General features: G+C 43.1%; 1 protein-coding gene across 1 annotated transcript in view; it reads right to left on the reverse strand.

The window, feature by feature from the left end:
- RP1 (RP1 axonemal microtubule associated) overlaps positions 1 to 27,385 on the reverse strand; it is a 127,007-nt gene that overhangs the window by 66,961 nt on the left and 32,661 nt on the right. The window contains exons 8-18 of the mRNA XM_039912531.1: positions 26,169 to 26,244; positions 23,916 to 23,992; positions 23,774 to 23,805; positions 23,496 to 23,625; positions 19,926 to 20,029; positions 19,251 to 19,424; positions 17,376 to 17,588; positions 15,150 to 15,327; positions 10,975 to 11,115; positions 7,175 to 7,377; positions 4,496 to 4,582 (exon numbers count right to left, since the gene is read on the reverse strand). Of these exons, the coding sequence (XP_039768465.1) occupies positions 4,496 to 4,582; positions 7,175 to 7,377; positions 10,975 to 11,115; positions 15,150 to 15,327; positions 17,376 to 17,588; positions 19,251 to 19,424; positions 19,926 to 20,029; positions 23,496 to 23,625; positions 23,774 to 23,805; positions 23,916 to 23,992; positions 26,169 to 26,244 (1,415 nt within the window). The remainder of the gene's footprint in view (positions 1 to 4,495; positions 4,583 to 7,174; positions 7,378 to 10,974; positions 11,116 to 15,149; positions 15,328 to 17,375; positions 17,589 to 19,250; positions 19,425 to 19,925; positions 20,030 to 23,495; positions 23,626 to 23,773; positions 23,806 to 23,915; positions 23,993 to 26,168; positions 26,245 to 27,385) is intronic.

Here is a 27,385-nt window from a genome sequence, read left to right on the forward strand (position 1 = left end):
AGAGGCTATTTTGTGCTGAGTCCCCTTCCTAAACCCTTGGGAGAAGTGAATGGATATCGGAGACATGATTCCCTGCCTTTGGGGATCTTAAAATCTCATGTCTAAGGGGTCCCAGAATTGAGCCATGAGGGAATCCCACAGTTAAGGAGGGAGAAACAGAGACAAAGAAGAAAACTGAGGTAAGAGAAGAACTAGAAGAAACCAAGTTAGATAGTATTTCCAGGAGAAGGTTACGCAGTATTAAAGTCAAACCAGAAGTGGAGGAGGGTAAGGCTGCAGTAGAGTCTGTTAGATTTGGAAAGAAGGAGGCCAGTGGTGATCTTAGAGAGTGCAGTGTCACTGCAGTGAAGGTGGTAGAAAGTGAATTGTAGAAGGTGAAGAAGGGAGCTGGAGGGGGTGAAGTGGAAACAGGAGGTTGATGCAATCGGTTCAAGAGGAATGGTCAAACCCAAAGGCATTGCCACTGGCTTTACCTTGAACTGCTGTAACCAGATAGAAGCAGAGTGGCCTAGTGGAAATAGCAGGGACCTGGAAATCAGAGGACTTGGGTTCTAATCCTGGCTCCACCACTTATCTGCTGTGTGACCTTGGACAAGTCACTTTCCTTCTCTGTGCCTCATCTGTAAAATAAGAATTCAATACCTGTGCTTCCTCCTACCTAGAACAGGAGCCCCATGATGGGCCTGATTACATCGTATGTACCCCAGCACTTAGTAAAGCATTTGGCACATAATAAGTGCTTAACTAATACCATTATTATTATCATTAGCAGATGTACAGAAGACACGGTTGCAGTCCCAAAAGGTCAGTAGAATATTCTCAGTTTGCTCTTACCTGAGCTAAATGTAAAATAGTTTCCCTATTTCTCAGTTTTTACAATGAACAAAATGAATTAAACATATTTTCTGTTATGTAATTTTGATTCATGCTTCTCCTATCTTTTGAGTTTCTCATGATTTCCTCTATGTCATTTGACACATAAGCTGTTAACTGTTACCCGCATTTCCTTTGAATAATAATTTACAGAATACATTTCCTGCAAGATTCGACAGTTTTTAATAGTAGTTGATTATTACAGAAGCATTATTCCCTTTGTAAAAATGGGGTTCTCTTTGGGCTTTGCATGCAATCCTTAGTAGGGTATGTTCCGCCAGAAATCTCCTCTCTCAAAGCACCCCCATTAAAAGCCCAGCGAATATTGATTTATAATGATTTGAAATGTGAGCCTGTGAACTTTAGTGTACCAAGAGAATAGAATGGTACTCTCAAATTTCCAAGCTGTAGTCATCACTGGACTAGAGGAGCAGAGATCAGAAACCAGGGAGATGTGAAATGCCACCCACTTTCCTTAAAATCCTACATAATGGAAAACTCATTTAAAATAAAGTCGTTTTAAAAAAAAGAGCCCCTCATCCCAAATCCTCAGCAGTCATAATTTCTAATTCCTAACTTATTGGAATGTAGTTTTAATTAAGGACCAGACAAAAATTCCAAAAGCTCATTTGGAGAGCTCCCCCTGCTGATTTACAATCTCAAACTAGTGGCTTTACAGCACAATGTAAGCATAATTTACAACCCTCTATTGATTCCCTCAAGTGCCGGGAAACCCCTAATTATACTGAGAAATTTGACCCCATGTTTAATGAAGCTGGAACCAACAAAATTCAGTGCTTAGAGGATAGTTCACAGGAGCCACTGTGAAACTTGTGAGGTGGTGGGAGTGGAGTACACCAAGGATTAAGCTTTAATTCTAAATTTATGTGAGATCTGTGTGGACTAGAGCAATTTATTCCATCTCTAAGAGGTGTTTTGGTTTCTTCATTACATGGCCCTGGGAGCAGAAGGTGAATTTCATCAATCCACCCCCTCCATTCTGTCTCCCCTTTCTCTCTAGCAGCAAGTCAGTTCTTTCCCCTAAGGAAGGATCCGATAGGGTTCGAGAGAACGAGAGTAACATAGTTTATCTAGATTCCAATTGGAATACCCCTAGGTGGAATAGTAGCCAAATAAGACTGTGTGTATGAATAGATTCCTGACATATATGCCTTCACTGTTTTACAGAAGTCATCTGGAAAGGATAGACTTGTCACTTAATGTGTCCCTAAGACTACGGTGTACCTAATTAATGATGAGTGGAATGATGGAGAGAGGGTATGAAAGGAGGAGCAGAGGACTCTTTAGTAGTCAGATAAGGACAGAGAAGGATTCTCTCCACATAGTAGTTCATGGATAAAAATTGCGGAATGAATAAACACCTGAAAACACTCTGTGACCGCATCATGGTCTGGCAAGATAAAAATGATTGGTCCTTGCCAGTCCAACCAAGTGACAGACACAGTCGCCAGGAAAGAAATACCTGGCACAGCCTTTCGAAAGGTCCTGTTCCCAGTTGTCAAAAAACTATGCTATTTTGCCAATTTTCAATTATCCTTGAAAAATAAAGGCCAAGGATCCCATGGGTGATTGAAATCCAGAAACTTCATTATTTCCCATCTACCATGACTTTCTCCTATAATTTTTTTTACCAGGACTACAAACAGCTAGTAAAATAACCAAGTCAAATTTCACTTCCTTGCCTTGCTTTAGCCTCTCTCTGATATGCACTAACAAATATTCACTGGTCAAAAGGCCACCAGGGGATAACAGAGAGGCACAATGGACTTGTAAATTTCATTAATGACATCTTCAGTCCTTGAGTAATAATAATTATGGTACTTGTTAAACACTATGTGCCAGGCACTGCTCTAACTGTTGGCGTAGTTACAACTTAATCAGGTTGGACACAGTTCCTGTCCCACTTGGGGATCACATTCTTAATCCCCAATTTACATATGAGGTAAGCGAGGCCCAGAGAAGTGAAGTGACTTGCCCGAGGTCACACAGCAGACATGTGGCAGAGCCGGGATTAGATCCCAAGTCCTTCTGATTCCAAGGCCCTACGACAGTCTCTCCTACTCTCCTTAAACCTTCACACTTGCCATTCCCCTTAATTGGCATACCCCTTCCCCCAAACCCCAGCCTCCCCTCACCACGCCAATTCATTCAATTCATTCATTCAGTCATTTATTGAGCACTTATTGTGTGCAAAGAACTGTACTAAACTCTTGAGAGTGTACACTACAATAATAAACAGACACATTCCCTGCCCATGGAATGTCCCTATGCTTCCCATGATCTAATGGAGTGCCACTATTCTTTCTCTCATCAAACCATATATCTCCCCTTCTTCAAAATCTCACCCCAATGTAGGGTCTCCGGTTTTCAGATGCTGCAATTACTCCAGCAACTAAGCTAGCAACCTAAACAGTGCCAGCTAGTATCGAGACAGTTATATATTTGGTTTATATTTAAACACAATTATTTGTTTTCAATCTAACTTAAAGCTTAGTACGGTCCTCTGCACAGAATAAGCCCTCAATAAATACTGTTCATTGATTAATTGAGAGATTCCCTGACTAGACTGTGAGATCTTTTTTAGGAGGACCATGTCTTATGATTACTTGTTAAGGCCTGACACGGCAGTTAGTGAAGAAGAAGAAGAAGAATCATAATAATCACAATAAGAGTAACTGTGGTATTGATTAGGCACTTATGTGCTGGGATAGATACAAGTCAGTCGGGTTGGACACAGTACCTGTCCCATGTGGGGCTCACAGACTCACTCCCCTTTTTACAGATGAGGTAACTGGGTCATAGAGAAGTTAATCAACTTGCCCAAAGTCACACAACAGACAAATGACAGAGCCAGCATTAGAACTCTGGTCCTTCTGATTTCCAGGCCCTTGCTCTACTACTGATTCCACTCATTTCCAACCTATGTCTTTTTCATAAATCTCTGCTCATAACCCCTCAACTTTAATTCACAGTTGGATTTTTATCAAAGGCACCAATGGTAAAATTAGGTTCCACAGAAAGTTAGATTTAGCAGGTTAGAGATTGTATCAAAATGAAAGAACAGATTTGGGGTGAGACGTGGAAGTGAACAGGTGTGCGAGATGAAAAAAAGAAAACTTGTCTAGATTTTAAAGTATTGACAGAAGGGAAACTCTTTGATCTGCCAAACCAAACTAATTTCCTGAAAAGCTTCCAGAAGTCAAGGGAGCTAAAAAAAAAAAAAAAGCATTATGATTCTGTTGCATTCTCCCTCAATTCTGGAACCCAGAGGCGAGGGAAAAAATAAATTGTTTTCAGGTTTTTCTAGTTGAGGAAACTGAGGCACAGAGAAGTTAAATGACTTGCCTAAGGTCACACAGAAGCAAGTGACAGATCAGGGATTAGAACCCAGGTCTTCTGACTCTCAGGCCTATGCTCTTTCCACTATTTTATTTTTATTTTTAATGTTTTTTTTAATTTCATCATCTGTGCAAGGACCCACGCTTCTTGACTTAAACTGATTTGGGACTTGGATACTCCTTTGTTATTAAAATGGTCACACTCAATGTAAAACAGCATGCTGTACTCATGTCCAAGTCAAATGCGAAAAAAATGCTGTTACCTTTTCTAACTTCCATTCGGGTTGGCCACTGGTTCCATCATGTCCTATTCTTATCTTATAGAGCTCACCAACATTTTTTATCTTGATCTGAATGGAAACAAAAATAGAAAGGCAGAATTACTTTAAAATGTTGTTTCCAGTCATGAGTCGTCCCCTCTGGCCCCTAATCTCCGGGATGTCTTTTGAGAGATTCTCTAAGAGGGCTTTTAAAAAGGGGGTGCAGAGATGTCATGTGACTTGACTGAAGTGACACAGGTGGACAGAGGCAAGAGGGAATGTGACTCTGAAGATAGAGATCCCCAGTCATCTCCTCTCATTAGGCTTTAGCCACACTTCTCACTTTGAACCCATTTCTTCATCTGAGATCTAGCTTGGAAGTTCATTCCCTATTCCTGCCTTTGTTGAAGAGCAAAACATGAGCTTTTGATAGGATGAAAAGACCAACTCGAATCAGCAGAGAGCCAATATCTGCTCTGGGCTCAACCAATATGAAGTTTTGTTGTGCCTCATCCAATGGGAGAAGATGACTGTAAGGAAAGGCAGGAGATGGTGGGGAGTGGGGAAGCAAATCCTGTTCCATTGCCTAAATCCATTGTAATTCTCTGTGAGTTCTGGGGGGGCTGGACCATGCGAAGTTCAAGACAAAACTCTCCAAAGAGGCTTCCTATTTAGTTCTCTTACTGAAAGCACCATGCTTGTCTCCTACTGGTGAAGAGATCCAGGTTCTAACCCCAGTTCCACCACCTGCCTCTTGTATGCCTTTGGAAAAGTCACTTCTTTTCTCTGGGAGTCAATTTCCTAATTGTAAAACAGAGATAATATAACTGTTCTCCTTCTCTCTTAGATTGAGAGACCCATGTGGTACTTTGTATTTACTCTGGCACTTAGCTCAATGTTTAGCCCAAAATAAGCACTTAATAAATATCATTATGGTCATTTTTCATATTCTGGACCTAAACATGTTCTCAGTTACAAGGCAAATATGTCATGGGGATAAAATTTGGAGGGCCATTAGATGACCAGAACCATCTAAAATGTTGCATTTACTCATATTATAATTATTGTATTTGTTCAGCCCTTACTGTTCTAAGCCCTGGGACAGATACAAGTTAGTCAGACTGGACACAGTCCCTGTCCCACATGGGGCTCACAGTCTAAGTAGGAGGGAGAACAGGCATTTAGTCTCCATTTTACAGATGTGGAACCTGAGGCACAAAGTTAAGTGATATGCCCAAGGTCACACACAGCAGTAAGTGGCAGATCGGGGATTAGAACCCAGGTCTCCTGACTCCCAGGGCTATGCTCTTTCCTCTAGACCATGTCGTTTACCACAGCAGAGGATTATTAACGATCTTGCATCCTTGGACTGTTTCTTAGGAACTAAGCTAGTATTGCTTTCCCCTTTTAGCAAATTAAGATAGCCTGGGTAGCAAGCCCGATTTTCAAGAGTTGACAGAGCCCTAAGGTTGGGCTACAGATTTCTTTCATGCCTCTGGATTTAGACTTCTAGAACAGGGCTTAGTATCCTCGTGGCTCAGTGGAAAGAGCACGGGCTTTGGAGTCAGGGCTCATGAGTTCGAATCCCAGCTCTGCCACTTGTCAGCTGTGTGACTGTGGGCAAGTCACTTAACTTCTCTGTGCCTCAGTTCCCTCATCTGTAAAATGGGGATTAAGACTGTGAGCCCCACGTGGGACAACCTGATTCCCCTATGTCTACCCCAGCGCTTAGAACAGTGCTCGGCACATAGTAAGCGCTTAACAAATACCAACATTATCCTGAACGGTGACCTTTCTCTCTAAGCTTGCAGGCAGCTTTTCTGGCTCTTCTTTTACATGGGATTTTTCCAGATGTGAAGATACTGAAACTCATGTGGCATTAAGGGCTACCACATATCCCAGCCCACAGGCTCTCTCTGTTGGTCTTTGATGATTTGTGTCTGCCAGAATTTTTCTCTATCTAGATTTTGCCTCCCAAGGAAGACTCTGGGGAGGAACAGGTGTTGACGAAATATGCACTAATGTGCATAGTACCAGTTTAGAACATAAAGTGAGGAAAGACATCTCCAACTGAAACTGCAGGGAAATTTAATGAAGCAGAATGCAATTATCCAAGTTGAAATGTGGCCAATACCTCAAGTAGCCAGACAGGTGTCATTAGGAGTCAAAAGTTCAATTTTAAATCTTACTCCAGGGGTATCTGACCCAAGGAAAATGGCACAAAATCCCAGTCCTAGGCCTTTCATCACATCCAGGTTACGGTCTCTCTCTCTTAAGACCCAACTATGTAGCTTTTAGTTTATAATCACGCTTGATAAAGTGTAAGGAAGATAGGTTTCATGACCACAGATTCACTAAATGATGCCCATCTGTGGCTTTCACTGGATATGATTTGTGCTGAGGTTGATGGTTTATAGAGCCAGTTTCAAATCAATGGCCTAAAACTAATTGTTTTAAAGAAAGTAATTTGCTTCCACAGTCCCTCCTGCTTGTCTAAGATATGTGAGAAAAAGTGCTTCCCCTACCGCTTTCAGTATACATTTGGATGATTTACCGAGGGACTCCAAAGCATTGGAGATTTATTTTATGCATGTGACACAGAAAAAAAGAAACAGGCTCCCATGATAGAAACGTCTTTACAAAAGCCCGGAGGACAAGGCTGCCCCACTTTTTATTGTCTACCTGAAATTCATCCTCCTGCCTCGGAAGAAACAGCTGTTCTTGGTTGTCCTTGCTAAGAGTTATCGGTCCGACAGCTCCTTTGTCTCCATAGACCCAGAGGGAGACGTTGGCTTGAGTTCCTGTGTCTCCTGTCAGGACCGACACCTTCCATGTGTCCTCGAAGAGAAGGGGACTCTTGCTTTGCTGGGACGTTTTTATTTCCGCTGAGGAAAGAAGTGAAAATGGGTTGCAAATGGAACACCAGAGGGACAGTCTCTTCTGACACACCCCAAAGGCAAGGATAAAAAACTGAGGGGATCATGTTGTCCGAGTCCTTGGAAATCCCCTTTATGATTGAGAGAAAAAGTATTTCCTTCCCTGAGGTTAGGTGGAGCTGGTGACTGAATTAGTGAAGCAAACTGGGAACAAAACTAATAAAAATCTGAGATGGATGGCAATCTCTCATTCTTACAGAAAAATCACAACCCGGATTCGATAGTATGCATTTTGCAGTTCTATTTCTACAGATTTATTTCCTAATACTATCCTGGAACTGGTTTACAGTCTCCATTCCCCACTAACAGATCTTAACAATAAAAGTTGACAGAGAGAGGGGAATTGAGACAGACTTTCAAATGCAAAATGAAATAGTGAATATTGACCAGACCCTGAAATAGAAAGTTAGTATTCCAGAAAATAAGAAGGAAGGAAGACTCCTTTCTACAATTAGGGCAGGAATGAGGAGGGTAGCCCCGAAGGTAGATACATTCATGACTGTAGTTCTCAGAGACAGTAAATGGCAGAGTCTGTATATGGAAAAACAAATGTTGATTGAAAGGAAAATCCCCAAATTCTGTGTTTTTTAATGGCAGCAGAATTCACTGCCTCATTTTCAATGTAACCATGAAGTGATTTTGCACAGCAATTTATAGGGATCCACTGATCTCGATCTTTTCTTGTCCTCAGGCAGGGTTTCCCTGGCCTCACTCCCTCATAGAGTGTGTTTTTGTGTTTGCCTCCTGAGTGTCTAGGGGTCCACCCAATCCAGTGCTAGTAATAATAATAATTATTATGTTAGTATTTGTTAAGTGCTTACTATGTGGCAAACACTGTTCTAAGCGCTGGGGTAGATACAAGGCCATCAAATTGTCCCACGTGGGGCGTACAGTCTTAATCCCCATTTTACAGATGAGGTAACTGAGTCACAGAGAAGTTAAATGAATTGCCCAAAGTCACACAGCTGATAAGCAGCGGACTCAGGATTCAAATCCATGAGCTCTGACTCCCGAGCCCGTGCTCTTGCCACTAAGCCACAATGCTTCTCTACTGTCCCAAGGTTTGATGGCTCTGAGCTTCTCTCCCCATCCTACTACCAGCCTGCTTGAAATCTTGATACTGCCAAAGGGTCTTCAGGGGAAGGACAAAAATCGGTGTTGGAAAAACTCCAAAATTCAATTTGGCAGGTCTCTAAAATGATGGCATGTTTCTTGGTGGACACTTGGATGGTGACAAGAGAGCTGTACCTTCAAAAATACTCCTTCTGTTGCAATAGGCAATTCCCAAATCCCATTTTGGGCCGAGGGTTAATGCCCACCATAAGTCAATCAGACAGGTAGTTATCAAGTGCTTACTGTATATTCTGTGTACATTGTATTAAGCACCATACCTAATTGAGGCAAAAAATGGAGATTTGCAATGGCAAAGTTCCTACTGTCAATAAGGGATGGGCCTCAGTTCTAACACAAAGATTCCAGACCCGAGAGCCTGTAGGAAGGAATTGATTCTAGTGATGGTGGTTGTGCAGAGCCATAGAGCTTACAATTAAATGGGGAGTACTGCAGTTAATAGTAGAATGTGACGCACTGAGTTCTCCTAGAACACAGGGATTTCACTCTCGACAAACCCCATGTTGTATAACAGATCACCTTGATTGGTGAACTGGCGCCATGTGAATATGCGAAACTATTTTAGGTGTCACAATCACACTCTATCCAGGCAGGCGCACACTGTCAGAAAAACGTTCCCTAATTCCCTAACAGTGTTATATCCAAAATGCATAATCAAAACACATATTATGGAAGATCAACAGGGAACTTGCTATATAACTGATAATGCAAAGCATGATGCTATCATTCATGTAGTTATCGGTAAAATATGAACATAATATAACACAGTGATCACTTGGAAAGTCATCAAAATCCCTGCTATAAATTTCTCCTTCTGGCGGACCTAAAAGCAAAGCTTTTGGTGTCTCTGGGTTAAAAATGTTATGAGCCAAAACAGAATATTTCAAAGTGACTTTGTTTTTCAGCAGAACTCTCCTTCAGGGTCTTACTGATCGAGATTCATCAAGCAGTGATGGCTCAAAAGTTCACTGTCGGGGAGAACTGGGTGTTCCAGTTTTCTGCCAATTAACTGCAGCAGCAAATCGCTTGCCCTTAACTTGGCTTGCAAGAGCCTTGTAACAAAATGAATGAGTCAGACAGAGAGATAATGCATCAGCTCATTCCAACAGTTCCTAGGTGGAGGTCAAGGGGGATCTCAGCTGGACACATGCCTTACCATCATGGAGCCCAACCAGTGAGCATTTCCACTGGTCTCTAGCAGCTGTCACATACTGTGGCTATCGGCAGGATGGCCTGCTCTGCCCAGAACTTATGTGCAGGGGGAAAGCCCTGAGCAAAGCGAGGACCAGAAGGAAGTCGTGGAGTCAACTCCAGAGAGATGTCTTCAATCTCTCCCCGACACCGCTCCTGCTTTTTTGGGCAGCTGGGTAGTGGCTCACACATATTGGAGGATAGATATTCCCTCACCCTCTATAAAGTTGTAGACAGACACCTACATTCTCTCTCTAAAGGTTGATAAGAATCCACTCTCTTTTCTGACAAGAGACGGAGAAGAGAGCAGAACACCTGATCAAGCAGTCTGATATAAAGAGTGGAAGTGCCAAACTCTGTTGACTGAAGTAAATCACACCTCCGTTTCTCCCATCATGGAAATGGGGAGATTTTCTAAGGACCAGCTTCAGACCCTTGGCTGCCCTGACAAAATTCACTGACCTCCCCCCATATATACATACCTTCTGCCTCCCTCCTCCTCTCCCCCCCACACCCCTTTTGCACAACAACATATGGAAGTTCATTCAAACCTCCAGATGTCTACTGTGTTGGTGTGGGAGGCAGCACGGTCTAGAGGAAATAATAACGCCAATAATTATGACATTTGGCCTGGGAATCAAGAGACCTAGGTTCTAGTTCCAGCTCTAACACTGTCCTGCTGAGGGTCTGTGGGCAATCCACTTGCAACCTCAGTTTCCTCATCTATAAAATGGGTATGAAATACCTGTTGTTCTATCTTCATCTTGGACTGTGAGCCCCTAGTGGGTCAGAGACTATGTCTGGTCTAATTATCTTGTGTCTATCCAAGTCCTCAGTGCAGTGCTTGGCACAGAGAAAACAACTAATATATATTATAATAATCATTCTTGTATGAGCAACATCTGTTACCGGTTGAGTACTACAAAGAGAGTCACCTATAATTCAGGGTTCAAAAACATGCAACTTCAATGATATAGAAGAACTGGTTGTTCAAACGTGTTACAGAAAATAATGCCTCCATCGTCCCTCCCCACTCCCCATCTGCCCTGTACTGATGGTGATGTAATTGTAACACACATGAAAGGCCTGATCATCCCCTTAAAAAGGAATACTATGTCCACTTTCTGCCTCAGTTATTCCCCAGAGATGATGAAGTGTCCACAGACACACAGCACTAGAATATAGGGAAAGTGGAGCTTTATTCTGTTGTTTGGAGTGCCTTACCTGGCAGTGGAGAGACTGGTTTGGAGAGGTTTGCGGCCACGGACTTCTGCGTTGTTTCCACTTGAGGCTTGGTTCTTCTGTGCTCCGCCTCCCCTTGCTGGCTGGGGGTAGCTGATGTTCCCATTGGTTTTTCCCTGCCAACTAAAACAAAGACGTTTAAACTATATCATCCTGACAAAATAAAACCTCTTCCTTCTCTCCCAAACCACCCTATGAGCTGACCTCGGCCTGCTTTTGCCGGCAATTGATGTATTTTGATGTCATCACTCCTTCTTTTTCTGCATTGCACGGTCACTGCAACATGCCTTTCTATCCTCTATGGTGGATTGAGAAAGGATGCTTCCTCCCTATAAAAGCTGAGAACCAGTTTAACACTCCTGACATGTTCTAACGATTGTTCACAATGTAAGGTTCGTGCAGTTTCTGAAAAGTAACTCATCCTACCACCTGGTGCTGTTCTTCTCTTGAAAAGAATAGAGACTGAAGCATCTTTCAAACAAAATTGCTTAAGGCTTTCTCTGAAATGTGGCCGAGCAAAGAAGGAAAGTAATACCCTTTAATCTCAGAGTCAATGTTAGCTGCGTTTACCCTCTACATTAGTTAGGAGTGATTGTTTCAGCACCTAGCTCCAAGAATAGTCAGCTACATTCAACTAGAATTACTCTTTCTATTCCCGTGAAACTAGTCATTACTAGTTCACATATTTTAAGGACGCATTTTTTTCATCTACAGGATAAAGATAAAGATGTTGATTGTTTTAAGATAAAACTGGGACACAGACAAGATATAGATTGTGAAGTCTCCAGATTGTAAAGTGCCAAATTCACGGCTAGCACTGTATAAATAATAAATAATAGCAGCCGCTCCTTCCTGCCTCCACTATAGTCAATAATTTACCATACTTAAGAAGGTGTCAACATGAGATGTCAGAATGACATCAAAGGAATGACTTATTGGAATTTCAGGTCTCAGTTGTATCCAATGTCACAATAGCCAGTTGTGATTTCTTCAGAACTGTACGTCAATTGCCCCCATAAGGAGCAGAGGTATAATTTCAGGCCAGTCTTTAGCTCATTAAAGCCAAGACTTGCAGGTTTCATGTTTCCTTGGCCACTGTTCTTTTATACTTCAGTACTTAAATCAGTGAAAGCCAGATAGATGTGAGGAGCCCTTAGAGAGAGAGGTAGTCCCAAATCAATCCAGTGCTATTCGAAAAAATAAAAAATAAGGACATAAAACTGATCATCAGTAGGATTTATTGAGCCTATAGTATGCAGAGTACTGTACTAGCCATTTAGAACCATCACCACAGAAACAGAACCCACATCCCTGCCCTGCTCAACTCTCTTTCCATCTTCAGAGCATTTCTGAGAGCTCAAAGTTGCTAGACATTATTCTTTCATTGTATAGAAGTAGTGAAGAAGGGGCCTGGAGTAGCCTGGACCAGCAAAACTAAAGACCATATCTCATTCCCACCTGTGCATTCTCTCCCAAGCTTAGTAAAGGGTTCTGCCCACGTTAAGTGCTTAATAAATACTATTTCTACTACTAGAGGAATGGGGACAGAATAGCCACGCCCTTATAGTCTTCCACCTGATTTCAAACCCAGTAATTTCACTGCCTCCCCATCCAGTCCTCATCGCATGCTTTGTTGCCCACTGTAGATTTCCCGACATTTATTCATGAGGTTGATTTTGTTTTGTGCTTTGTGCTCCTCCCACCACTCCCAGCAGTTTCAGAAGTCGACACTGCCTTCAAGCTCTTGGTCAACCGCTGTGGGAATAAGAATTTAGAAGCTTTGTTTATGTACCTGAAGGGAAAGCCGCCCGTGACTAGAAAAAAAAAACAAAACACCCCTATTGAGTACTGAGGCATAAGGGTCTCGGGGAAACTTTCACAAACGTTCTACTTGTTTCTCTCAAGAGCTCCCTCCCTCTTCCGTCTTTTTTTCAAGAAGGCAGAGTCTAGAAGTTAGGATGGGGCCACATTGCCCCAGAAAACATCATATTTTGACACCAGCTGTGTCTACCTGGGGCAGGTCTATTTGTTGAAAAAAATTATCAATGGAAAATTCCTCTTTTGGTTTGAATCTGCATGGAGGAAACCTAACTTGAGGCACAAATTAATGTTATAGTCCCTAATCCCGAGACACTGGTGTCCTAATTCTCTTACTTCCTTCTCAGGGTTCTCAGGATCTTGAGACTGGCAGTACAGGGGTGTGGGAGGTGGGGGAGGGTCTGGGGGGAGAAGGGGCAATTAAGAGCTTTCAGCAGCCTTTGGCAACAGCTGCCGATAAAAAGAAAAGGATTGCAGGTCAATTTAGAGTCACTCAGGAAAGCATCATTTTAGAAAAAGTAAGTACTGCCTGGAGGCTTTGCAAGATCTGAAATGAAGGCTCTTCATTTCCCTCAGGCAGAACTGCCCACAAAGTACTAGTAGCTTTGACCCTGGGTGGGACAGGGAACTGAAACTGAGCTGATTGTCATATTATCATATTATCCATCCCAGTTCTAAGCGCAAAGCTTGGCACATAGTGAGTGCTTAATAAATACCACCGTTTTTTTTACAGCTAGCTAACAGGTAGATTTCATTAAGGCCATCAATAAACGTGTACAAAACCCTTTCAAATGTATTGGCTTGCCCCATGAAAATTCAGGCTTTGAGAACTTTGAACCATTCTCTTTGCAAAGACTCGCAGCTCTACCGTGGAGCACCAGGTCTACACGAACAAAGTTAAGAACTTAGACAATTACACTAATAGTTCAAAGTGAAGAACTTAGAAAATTATCCAGATAATTACAAGTGAAAAAAAAAATTTAATTACAAGGAGGACTTTTCAGTTCTGAATGATCCAAATAATAGTGCCGATTTCCTATTTCACTTTGCTCCTGAAGATCTGGCTTTAACATACCCCTAGCCCCCAGGTACCTCCTTGGAGGTCTCTGATGCTAGGAATCTAGGCAGGAGAGTTTAGGGGAAGACCAAGCCCCCTCTTTCACCCTGGGAAAGGGTGTTAGATGCTGGAGCACTCAGGAGAAGAAACTGGTTTGGACCAACTGGGGCTACTCTCCTGCAACAACTACTCAACCGCCTGCAGGAGTCCCATCAGGGTGCTGCAGAATGGCAGGGAATGAGGAGTGCTGCCCCTGAGGTAGCCATTCCTCACTTGGAGCAGCCCTCAGCTTCTGAGAAAATTGGGAAGCAGACAGGGATCTGGAAGGGCTGTGGCTTAGTCAGTAGAGTATGGGCCTGGAAGTCAGAAGGACCTGGGTTCTAATTCCAGCCCTGCCACATGTCTGGTGAGTGACCTTGGGCAAATCACTTAACTTCTCTATGCTTCAGTTACCACATCTGTAAAATGGAGATTAGAATGTGATCCCCATGTGGGACAGGGACTGTGTCCAACCTTGTTAACTTGTATCATTCCCAGCCCTGAGAGCGGTGCTTGGCATGTGTTATGTAGTAAGTGATTAACAAGTATCATAATTATTATTATTACCTGGATTTGCCCTTGGGAGCTCTTGTGGGCAGCACAGACAGGAGAGCATTCTAACCTTCTTTTATATGGAACTCATTATCCCTCTTGCTCTAAGTTTCTCTAACTGAAATCAATGGCCCTGGGATGGCCGCTGATGACACTGAAGAATTCTCAACACCCCTTTGTGACCAGACCCCAACCACGTAGAACCAGACAGGGGTTAGGCCAGCTAAAACGGGACTGACCAATATAAACTTAGATGGATGGCACACCTGTATGGTAATGAAGGAGTATTGGTATGACTAAAACCCACACCTGATTCAAATAGGTGATGCACAGAGCTTATTTTGAATGTCGGATACATTTTCTCTAATGAATGGATCAACCTAAAGATGGTGAAATCTCAAACTGTGAAAGACAATTAAAACACTTTTAAAGCCCAGAATATACAGGATTTGTGCTTGTGTAAGCTGACTAAAAACCAGTCAAATGAGCTGAGAAGGAGTTTGTTGCTTAAAAGAAACATACCAAAAGCAATAAGCAGTAAAACACCATTTGCTTCAGCCTAGATTGAATCAAAGAATATAATGATAATAATAATGATGGCACTTGACCCTTGACTAGCCAAATACCTATTAACGAATGACTATTCAAGTAGTCATTTGTGTTAAAAGAAGAAGTTATTTCATTAACATACATTGGATGACTTGTGGGTAGAACAAAATATTTCTGTCTTCAGTATAAACAAGCGGTTTGGCCTGCCCATCCGGAAGAAGTCCCACGAACAGCCCTCTGTTTTCCACTGATTCAAGACTTACAGATCCACTTGCTAACTTCTTCTCGATTTTAAAGTGGCAGTCGAGGTCCCCTGTGCCCTAAGATTAACAAAGTATGAAAGCATGAAAGTCAACATAAGAGGGGAGGGGAGGGTTCCATGTTTAAACAAACCAGTCCACTGTGCCAGTTCAGTTCATTTTCCAATCCCTTAAACAAATCTCAAATCTCAGTGAGCAAATTCATCTCCCGGTTCACTTTGCCTGATTTACTCCATGTGCCCAGAAATAGAGATCAAATGATCTGTCCAAGTGAGAGATCACTCAATAGAGTTGCTCTGCATTATGGAGAGGTTTAAATTTGGGCAACATCTGGAGCAGAGGGTTCACTGTTCACTGGGAAGCAGCGTGGCTCAGTGGAAAAGAGCCTGGACTTCGGAATCAGAGGTCGTGGTTTCGACTCCCAGCTCTGCCACTTGTCAGCTGTGTGACTGTGGGCGAGTCACTTAACTTCTCTGTGCCTCAGTTTCCTCATCTGTAAAATGGGGATTAACTGTGAGCCTCACGTGGGGCGACCTGATGACCCTGTATCTCCCCCAGCGCTTAGAACAGTGCTCGGCACATAGTAAGCGCTTAACAAATACCAACATTATTATTATTATTATTACTGTAGAGTTTTCCCATTTCTGCAGCTGAGAAGTGGTGGGTAGAAATGCATAGGCTTCCCATGGGAAAATATTCTATTACGATGTGGACAAGAGCAGAAAAGCTCCAGGATGTCATTCTGGTAGCATATTTTACATATCTCTTTGGCCTCATTTGGTAAAAATATAAGTCTGCATGTATTACTTTTACTTTTGTATGCAAATTAGCAGCCCCCTCTGAGTAGAGTGCATTCTAGCTACCCACTGACTGTGTAGACCAACATCTAATAATTATCCACTCGCACGAAAACCTTTTCCTTCCGCACTTCTTAAAAATGGTCTTGTGGGGTTTAATGACAGTCTAAATAACAGCACCGGGCCGCCGACTCACATTAGCTAGTGGCTCAGTACAATTCTTAGATTATTTTCCAGTGTATTTATGAATATCTGATTCTTCCTTAAATGGTTTTCCTTCCCCGACTGTATGACTTAGTACTTGTTCTTATGGAATGCCTTGCTGCCACTCCTGATTTACACCTCTACTACATCAGCATCCATTTAACGTGACTGCGCTCACCGTGCAGAAACCGTATGGCACCCGAATAGAATAAATTGTCTCAGGATCAGCACCATTCAGCTTAAATGCATTAAACATTTACTTTCATCCACCATTACCCATTATCCAACTTCTCTTACATTAACGTTTAAAAAAAGATCTCCTTACCAAATTTGAGGCAAATATCTCCCTTGGGAAAATGTTCATTTTCCTTAGAAAGAATATTCAACTATGAAACAATATTCTATTACATTTAGGTGCCCATCTTGTCCGATTTGGGCTAGATAGGCTGGAAGTCCTAGGATCCAGCTCATGTCAGCCGAGATCTTCACACACCTTTTGAAGATGCGTCGGTTGGGGTCACTTTAGTCACGCTGATTGTTGCATTCTGGGATTTTCCAGCCGAGCACCATGGCCTAGAGGCTGGAGCATGAGTCTAGGAATCAGAAGGACCTGAGTTCTAATACTGGTCTGCCACATGTCTGCTGTGTGACCTTGGGCAAGTCACTTCACTTCTCTGTGCCTCCACTGTCTCATCTTTAAAATGGTGATTAAACCTGTGAGCCCCCAAGTGGGATAGGGACTGTGTCCAACCTGATGAGATTATATCTACCTCAGCGCTTAGAACAGTGCCTTACTCACAGTAAGCACTTACCAAATGCCATCATCATTATTATTATTCATACATATCTCTAATATATTCACTGAGTCATGGTGGCAGGGCCAGTTACCAGGTTTTATGAATCCAATCCCAAGTCCTGTTTCCCTCCCTTCAACATGGTCCCAGTACTGCCCTGTCAATAACTATATGAATAGGAGAATTTGCCAAATTCAACTGTAAGTTCACAGTTGGAGACAAATCCTTTCCCACTCTGTTCCTGGCAAAGCACCTAAAACCTTTCTGGGAAGGAAAAACAAAAAACACAACCAAAATCGGAGCAGGGTCTTACTGTTCCATCACAACGGCCATCCAAGATCCTCAGATATTTTCTTGGATTTTTCACACTTTCAAACATGCAAACCCCAGAGCTGATTTTATGCACTTTCCAGTAAGATTCTTCTGACTGATGTCCCACTCCGTTGCAGCTCCCGTCAGTTCTGAGGCACAGAGCCTGGCATAGACTTGTCGCAAGCAGGATCACTGCACCACTGTGGAACACACCCTTTGGAGCAAGCGACAGAAAGGGTAAGCTGTAAATCCAATTTTCGCTTTCCATTCTCTGCAGACAGAGCTCATATCAAATCTTATCGGGACCTAAGCAGCTGGGCCTGAACAGAAAATCGGCTCAGAAGGCTCCACACTCAAGGAAAGCCAATAGTAGGCTGCAACCCTCAGCCATTTTGTCCCTAACTCTAAATCCATCAGTGGTTTTGAGGAAGCCCCTCTCACTACAAGCCCCCATCTACTATAGGACCCTGAGGACTGATTGAAGCACCCCAGCTGGGTGGGAGGGGAGGGGTACAAGAGTAGGGATGAAACAGCCTGAAATGCAATGTTTATCAAGCTGAAATATTGAGGCAAGGGTTTCTGGGTCAGCCATAATAATAATAATAACTGTGGTATTTGTTAAGCGCTTACTGTGAGCCAGGCACTGTACTAAGAGCTGGGATGGATACTAGCAATTCGGGTTGACACCGTTCCTGTCCCACATGGGGTTCACAGTTTCAATCCCCATTTTACAGATGAGGGAACTGAGGCATAGTGAAGTGACTTGTCCAAGGTCACATAGCAGGTAGGTACCAGAGTCAGCAATAGAAACTGGACTTTTAGTTTGTGGCTTCAAAGACTGTGTCTACGAAGTGCATTTCCAGTTGTCATTAGTAAGGCCCCTTTTCCTCAGATTCCCTTCTCTTCTGCATCACCTCAACTCACTCCCTTTGCTCTCCCCGCCCCGCTCCCACCCCACAGCACATGTATATATGCATATATTTACAATTCTATTATACTGATGGCTGTTTGCTTGTTTTGATGTCTATCTCCAACCCCCTAGATTGTAAGCCCATTGCAGGCAGGGATTGGCTCTCTCTATTGCTGTATTGTTCCTTTCAAGAGTTTAGTACAGTGCTCTGCACACAGTGAGTGCTCAGTAAATACAATTGAATGAATTAGTTCGGCATGAACACTTGGTTTGTCTCACCAAGATTCAGGCCCAGATTCCTCCAGGAATAATCACTTCAAAAAATAGCTTTTGGCCCTTGTTCCACATGGCCTAGGCTTTAATGAGCAGCAATACTTAGCCATCATTTATTCAAATTCTTGTATATTTTCTGGAATATTTCATCCTGATTTGTTCCCATCAAGTTCTTGGAAATAATTTTTGAGCTAACTACTTCAGTCCAAAAAGACTTAAACGCAGAGATGTTGTATATAAAGATCAAGTTATGATGAAAAATGTAGAAATTTCAAGTTTGGTTAAATCTGTAAGTCTCACATTTCTAAGGCACATCCAACTTTGACAGAATACGGATGCAGCTTCTCCCGACTTGCCCAAACGATTTTTTTAGCTCCCATGCAGAATCCATCCCATCCATCTACTTCACAGTGAGTTGAAAATATAATTCTATTCCCAATTCCATATCTGTTGTCTCTAAACCCAGTAGCCCCTTGAATAACAGCGTCCAGCCCAAAGAGCAGAATCAAGCCCACGTTTTTCAAACCGAATGCTTCATCATAGTGTGGCAGAAGACTTTAGGGCCACCTAGAGGAATGCAACCTGGCAGGAAGCTTTCAGGGCCTTGATTGACTCCCTGAGTTTCTCCAGGGATGGAGAAGAAAAGAAAACTATCACTTGATAGTTTCCTTGGTCCATTTCTCTCCATCTCACCTTAACATGGATCATAAATTCTCTCGAAAGTTCCACAGAGCCCACTGATTCATCTGTTACTCTGCCCTGAGGGTTGAATGTAACCATCTGTCTGGGATCTTTGACAGATTCCAGAACTGCACAGCGATTTGACCGATGGAGGATCTGTAGTTCACATTTAGACTCACTGCTGGCCTAAAACAGGAAGTAATAAAGAATAATGTCACCACAGACAACAGGCAGAACTTGAGATCCAATCATTCAGAATGAGGCAAATGAGAGATCGTATCTTGCATGAAAGGATGTAGAAGAAAGTCATTCTTAACAACTTGAGAGAACCACAAACACCACAAGCCCATGCATGTTACTAGCTAGTTCTCAAAACTTGAAGTCTGCCTTTTCATTGGATATACAATTTAAGGAATAATATTCCATTCTCTTTCTTAGTGACTTATTTCAGGAAATTCTGCCATGTGCCTAGCTCTAATCCCTCCAGAAACAATTTAAACTCATTTCTTCAAATTCTTTGGGATGTGGTAAGGAGCTAAGCAAATACAAATTTGGGAAATAGTGATAGAAAAGATCAACTGGGAAAGATTGGTACCCTTTTCAGCAAAAAAGAAAATATTTCCTGTTACACTTCTGAGGCATGGCAGGTGAAAGAAATAAATGGCAAAGAGAAAAGTAATCGCTTACCACTCCTGTGACAGTGCCATTGTCAAGGGCAAGAGAAAGATGTCGCAACTGATGACTGTGGAAAATGTATATGTTTTCTCGTTTGACAGTTACATCAAAAAGGCCTGAAAAGCATATTTTAAAATGTTGATAAGCCATTTGTTTTTATTATTAAACCTTTTTTTTCAGTTAATGTGCTAGGCTGATCCACACACTTGTCAGTTGTCATGGATCTCTCTAAAGTAAATGTTTTCAATTATTTGGAAGGGAGAGATAGAGTTAAGGCTTGGCAAACAGCTGAGGGGTTGTGTTTTTTTAGCAGCTGTTAGGCAAAGTCATCTTCAGTGAAAACTACCAATCTGCAGTGGAGGAGGTGGTGGGAGTCATGGGGAAGAGAGATCCCCCAAAACACAGTTCTGAATTCCCATCCTTACCATCTAAGAAATGTCAAAGACTCTGCAGATGATTTCATCTTCATCAATAACAGCATTTACTGAGTGGCTGTTAGGTGCCAAAAATAGAATCAGATACTTGGGCAAAAATGCAATAGGGGTAAGAGAGTCAAGCTTCTTGGAATCAGAATACCCTGTCCAGGTACTACTGAAGCCAGTCAAAATGGGGCAGGATTCCTTAGCCATACGTTGTAGAACCACTTGGCTTCCAGGTTGGTCAGTGGATTGGGTAGAAGATAACATAAATGGCCAAACACAAGCAGGATTTCCAATATGGATGAAAATGATTTTTTCATGCATCTGAACCTACTTTCCCAAAAGTGCATTATCTAATTGGGCAAACTCTCATTGATCTGATCAGGGTCCCGTGACAATCAGGCAATTCCCAGAAACGATTCTTCCAAATCTTTTTTATAATGGTATTTATTAAGCACTTACCTTGTGTCAGGCATTGTTCTAAGCACTGGGGTACATACAAGATAATCAGTTCGGACACCGTCCATGTCCCACATGAGGCTCACGGTCTTAATCCCCATTTTACAGATGAGGTAATGGAGACACAGAGCAATGAAGTGACTTGCCCAAGGTCACACAGCAGAAAAGTGGGGGAACCGGAACTAGAACCCAAGTCCTTCTGACTCCTAGGCCCCTGCTCTATCCTCTAGACCACACTGCATCTTCCCAGAGGGAAGAGTGGCTGTCTGTTGACTGCACTGACTCCCCCATACAACTGTCCTTGTCCGCATACGCCTGCCATTTTCTGACTCTAGTCTACATAAGTTGCAAGGAGAACAACTGCTTTCTTTTTGGTTCTTGTTCTTGACTTTTTGACTTGTTTTGTTTGTTTCTTGTTTTTAGCTTTTCCTTTGGTTTAAACGAGAAGACTCTCGTGAAGTCTCAGAGATTTTCTGTCTTGCAGTTTGTGATCACAAACTACACCCATTCTCCCTGGCAGCCTTTTTGTAGTATGGGTTACTGGGCCTAGAGGGACCAGCTGAGAGAACGCGGGACATCACCACGCCTGCACCAAAAACCCACGCACATATCCTGCTGGAGGAAGGGCATACCTTTCCCTGCTTAGCATTTGGAGTCTGAGCAGTGCACTTCTGTATTTTCATGGACACAGTGTGCAACTGTGTAAGGGATTCTCAGTGTGATACTTAGCTCTAGCAAAAACAATCTCTACACATACATTGTAGATAAAATGTCGGGTATTTGTAGAACAATTTTTCCAAAGTGCTTTCGTATCGATTATCTTATTTCATCCTCGTAACATCCCTGCGAGTTAGCAATAGGCAGGTATTCCTGTAGACCGTAAGCTCCTCGTGGACAGGGATCATGTCCGACAACTCTGCTGTATTTTCCCAGGCGGTGATTGATTTACTGATCACCCAGCCCCAGTGCAAAAGATGAGACAATTGAGGCCCTAAGAATTCAATGATTTGCCCATGGTCATCCACTAAGCCCTGGGACTAGGTTAGGTTGCCTCAAGAAAATGTTGAAAAGGTGTTCATGAGACTTTAAGCTGAGTGACAGAAAATAATACTGGATGATTACCAGATTCTATTCCATAAGAAACATCCTGTTCCAAGAATAATGACAATTATGCTGCAGAAAGCTATTCACATTACCCTGGACTACCCATTTGGGTCTGTACAGTGCTGCCATTTTGTTTGATTGAGAGCCTTTTAGAGAATGCCCTAATTCTATGTTAGCACTTCACCCGATAGGAAGTGTGAGCTTGGATCATTGGAATGAGCATAGGCTTGGGAGTCAGAGGTCATGGGTTCGAATCCCAGCTCTGCCACTTGTCAGCTGTGTGACTGTGGGCAAGTCACTTAACTTCTCTGTGCCTCAGTTCCCTCATCTATAAAATGGGGATTAAGACTGTGATTACAATGTATCTACCCCAGCGCTTAGAACAGTGCTCTGCACATAGTAAGCTCTTAACAAATACCAACATTATATAGCCCTTCACTTATAATTGTGGTATTTATTATTATGGATAATAATAATTGTTAAGCATTTATTACATGCAAAGTGCTGTGGTAGATACAAGATAATCAGGTCCTACACAGGGCTCAGAGTGTAAGGAGGAGAGAGAAAAGGTACTGAATCCCCATTTTGCAAATGAGGGAACTAAAGCACAGAGAAGTTAAGTGACTTCCCCAAAGTCACACAGCAGACAAGTGGCAGGATTAGAACCCAGGCCCTCTGTCTCCCAGGGCTGTACTTTTGCATTAGGACATGCTATTTTCCCTTCATTAGGTTCGGATTCATATTTTTTTTAATACCTATCTCTCACCTACTGAAAATCAGCAGGAAGGAAGAGGAGATCATGTGAGAGGAGAGACAGGCAAGGACATTACGGCTTCAGTGGGGGAGACTGTTTTGAACACAGATAGAGATGGAATTTCCCTGGTTAGTGATTCTATGAAGGAACTGTTCTCAGAGGATTTGGGGGCAGTGCTGCCAACGGAATCTCCCAGAGGAGTGCACCGGGGTACGGAGTTTGCCTTTCCAGACCTGGATTTGGAATTGCTCCCATGTCAGGGGGGAGTTGTTTCAGAAAGGGGGGGAAAAGGAGTTCTCAGAGGAATAGTTGCCCCAGAACCTCTCCTGGAGTTGAGGGGAAACTGTCTCCAGAAGAGAAACTTCCCATAGGCTGAGAAGAGGCAGGGCAGATCACGACAGGCCAGCTGCCAAGAGGAGTGAGTGTCGAGTGTGGAGACACCCATAACTCTGGGTTATGACAGAGTTGCTCTTCTTTTCTTTTTGCACAAAACAGAAAGACTCCCAGGCCACCACTTCCAGCAGTCCATCCCCATTCCTGAGGGGAACAGCAAGATGGATAATGACTGGGTAGACACTCCTGGACACGCACAGGCCTTTTCAAAAGTGAAACAGCAAGGAGGTTGGTTGTCTAAGTCATGTGGTCTCTTCCACAGCTTGCCACGGTGAACTCAGAATCCCCTATTGGCTGATCACCTGCCGTGTACAGGCCCCGATTTGGCACTTCCAGCAGAGCAGAGCCCAGAACTAGGCCAACGTGGGTCACATGGATGTAGCAAGAGATGCGATCACTACTTTCAAGGAGCTACAATCCTCACAGCACAATGCATTTTAACAAATAATTTACCAAATGGATCTGTCTTTTCCCCGAGGGCATCCACGGTGCCATCTGGATGGAGACGGATGAAGCCTCCAGTGAGCTTGCTGTAAAACTGAAGAATGTTGCCTTCCTTCAGCTTCCAGCCCTCAGCGGCCCACTGAGTTAAAAAAGGAAACAGCGACAAATTAGTTCACAAAAAGGACGATTCAGTAGAGTGTGTGCAGTTTGGGTTTTGTTTTAAAGACTTTTCACACTCGATTTAAATATTATTTTTGTTCATTAAAAGCAAAAAGCTAAGTCTTTACAGTTTCTTTTCTTTTGAGTTCCAACTCTTGCCCTGTGGAGATAAAGGAAAGAGAGGACCATTAATTTCAGCAGCACTGTGGCTTTCTTTGATCACAGCAGTAATGATGAATTCTCCCAGACATTTGTGTACAAGGAACTTACTCGAAGGGAGGGAGCCGTTATCAGTGGGGTACAGTTTTCTTACAATTTTCCCATCATCCTCTCCTTGATCCAGCCACCTTTGAAGAGAAAAAAAGGATCAATTATGCTCAACGGGCATGTTTACCTGTTTCTGGTTCTTTCCTTCTCATACTGGAAGTGAGAAGCGGGTGGAGGAAAGTGTGGAAAGCAGAAAAAGGGAGATAGAGGTGGTGGAAGAGAGAGCGAATAAAAAAGAGAGAGGAGGAGAGGTGGGGGGAAGAGTGGAGGAAATGGTGGAGAAGAAGGAAGAGTCAGAGGGTTCTGGTGCTCAATAAATACCATCACTACGATCTCCAAGAAGGGCAGAAGGGAGGAGAGGAGGGAGAGAAAGAAGTCAGGGCTGAGTAGATGTAGTGCTTTGTTGCTCCCCACTGTGTTAGTTACCAAAGGAGAAATTCCTATTTGCATAGCTGAATTCAATACTCACAATTTCAATTCTGGGAAGACTTTAGTCAAAAGGGCACTGAAGAGTTTCTGTGTCCGAAGTGCAGTTTCAACACAGGCAACATAAATTAACAAGTGAAGTGACCAGGATTTAAAGGGAATCAAATGAAGCCTAAATAAAAATCAGATAATAAACCTGAAAGACATTCTGTTCTTTTCCAGAATACTTTTGGGAGGATTTTAAAAGTCTGTGTGGGAATCCTTAGTATCTAAGCTGGAGTCATAATAATAATAATAATGTTGGTATTTGTTAAGCGCTTACTATGTGCAGAGCACTGTTCTAAGCGCTGGGGTAGATACAGGGTGATCAAGTTGTCCCACGTGAGGCTCACAGTTAATCCTCATTTTACAGATGAGGTAACTGAGGCACAGAGAATTTAAGTGACTTGCCCACAGTCACACAGCTGACAAGTGGCGGAGCCGGGATTCAAACCCATGACCTCTGATTCCCAAGCCCGGGCTCTTTCCACTGAGCCATGCTGCTTCTCATACTCTTCTGTGATAAGGGAGCCATAGGAGGGAATGGGCATGGTTAAATGTTCTTGGGGACCGGGAAAATTTCATAGGATGGTGAAAGTAATTCTGGACCTGGAGATCATTTAGGCCTGTCAGCAAAGTTGTTTCTATACTTACTGAACTTTGTGAAGAACATATGGTCTTTCATGCAACTTGTCACACGTGGAGAGCTACCTGCACAGCTGAACTAAAAAAGGACAAAAATATTTCCCAAGAGCCTCTGTTCTCCAGAACTGCAAGGATGGAAGGAAGGAAATAGGGATGACTTGGCACAGCAGGCAACTCCCTTGGAAGGGTCCTCTGGTAAGCTTCTGGTTACCCAGTCAGGATTTTCCCCCGGGACTGACGGAGGTGGCCCGCAACTCCCTTGGAAGTGTCCACTGGTAAACTTCTGGTTACCCAGTCAGGGTTTTCCCCCGGGACTGACGGAGGTGGCCCGCAACTCCCTTGGAAGGGTCCACTGGTAAGCTTCTGGTTACCCAGTCAGGGTTTTCCCCCGGGATTGACGGAGGTGGCCCTTTGAAACTGCAGCCCCTGATCTCTGAGGTCTCATGGGGCTATGTTGGAGGAAATAAAAAATTTAAAAGAGCCCAGTTTGTGCCTGAACATTATGGCTCAGCTCTAAATGAGAGATTTTGATTTACCTTCTGAAACAAAAAGAAGAATCATGCTTTCTAGATATAAAATAGATCCATATATCTATGGGAATTTAATAAGAAAATCTGCAAGTGTTACGAGTGTTTCTTTCTCAGAGAGGAAGCTCACAAAATTAAAGCTTCTCTTAAAAATGATTCAAATAAGGGGCCTCGGACCAGAAGTAGCAAAGTAGGATCAATCTGTTTCAAACGTACCTGGATCCACCACAAAGTGTGTTCTCATTATGCACTGTAAGCTCCTTGTGAATATGCAGTGTGTCATATTTTGTTACTCAGTCCTTCCCAAGAGACTTATACAGTGCAACGCAGCAAGTGGGCACTCGATAAATGCTTCTGCTACTTCGTTTTGGCTGGAATGTTGTTATGGAATCATAATGTTGTTATGAGCCTGTGTGATGTGTTAGGTTATTGGAAGAAATGGCAAATACGCATATATACACTGCATCAGGAAGGGTGAGTATAAGAACATAGACTTTCCATATTATTAGGTTGTGCAGGAACATAACCTGCATGGTATAGGAGATATGGGTGTGTGTACATGAACTGGGTGCTGGCCAGTGCACTGTGAATACATACATACACACACACGTACACACACCTGTGACACAAGAAGGTGTAGTCAAGGTCTGCAATAGGATCTTTGATTACAACTTCATCTAGGAACCATCCATTTCCTAAAAATGGGAACAGAAGAATTGAAAACAATCTATTAAACTTAAAGCCACGTTAAAATTAATTTAAGGCTGCCAAAGGGGCATGTCTGGGAGTGGGCCAGGAGCATTCTGGAATGAGGGACCTCTGTGAGCAGCTAGGTAGACACCCATCATTCCAGGGCCTCTGTGGGTAGTTATGGTGGGAGGAAATAAAAGATGCCCTTTTGTATTGTCCTTCTCCAGGAGACTTCCCTATTCAACTGGATCCCTAGTCGGGTGAGTGAGGGGAGATGAGAGACTGGAATTTTCATGTATGATCTCTGAACCAGTGCCCCAGTCTCCCTAAATCAGAGGACCCAAGGCTGAATCCCAAGGCCCAGCACTTTTGGTTTTTCCCTAAGCTGCTGTGGAGTTCAGGGACTCCATCCACGATCCCACAGTTCATTGCTCGAAAGGTCTGAGGGAGCATAAATTACACCCAACCTGGTCCTGGTGATTGAACCAGGTCGGAGGGCGAAAGAAGGCTGTTCTACCTTCTCCAGCCAGCATGGTGCATTACAGTACTCTCAACATGAGACTCAAGCTCATTAAATTTAATTAACCTGCATCTAATTCATGCCATCAATTCAGTACCAGTCTCCCCCTCAAGGAAGATAACAGCATGGCAACACACTCTCAGGAGCTAGGGATGGAAAAACCAGCACCCTATCTGCCCCGACCTTAGTCTCTTTTGGAAGCAGCCTAGGGGGAAATTGCTTGCTGGGCAGCAGCTACTTTCTATGTCATCCACTCTGGTCCCTCCCAACCCAGCTGGTCACACCACTTTGGGGAGAGAACACCTAGAGATAGGGCAGTGATGACCATCCTGGCGGCAGAATTATTAGCATCACACACAAAACTAGCCGCCAATCCCCCAGGAACCTGATCATTATGCCAGGGCGTAGATGCTCAGTCAAATCCTTGCCGGGGCCATTTACTCGGCAGGACGGAGGAGATACACTCTTCCCCATCCCTTGACTTTCATCTATGCAAAAAGCCTTCGATAATGAAGCTGTCTAGGCAAGCAGCTGATACAAACTTCATATTCAAAACTGATTTGGAGAAGGTTAGGTCAGTCAAAGTATTTGGGGGTTGGTTGGGCCCTCAGGATCATTGGCAGGTC

This window comes from Ornithorhynchus anatinus, chromosome 7, assembly GCF_004115215.2.
Source record: "Ornithorhynchus anatinus isolate Pmale09 chromosome 7, mOrnAna1.pri.v4, whole genome shotgun sequence".
Classification (NCBI taxonomy): Eukaryota; Metazoa; Chordata; class Mammalia; order Monotremata; family Ornithorhynchidae; genus Ornithorhynchus; species Ornithorhynchus anatinus.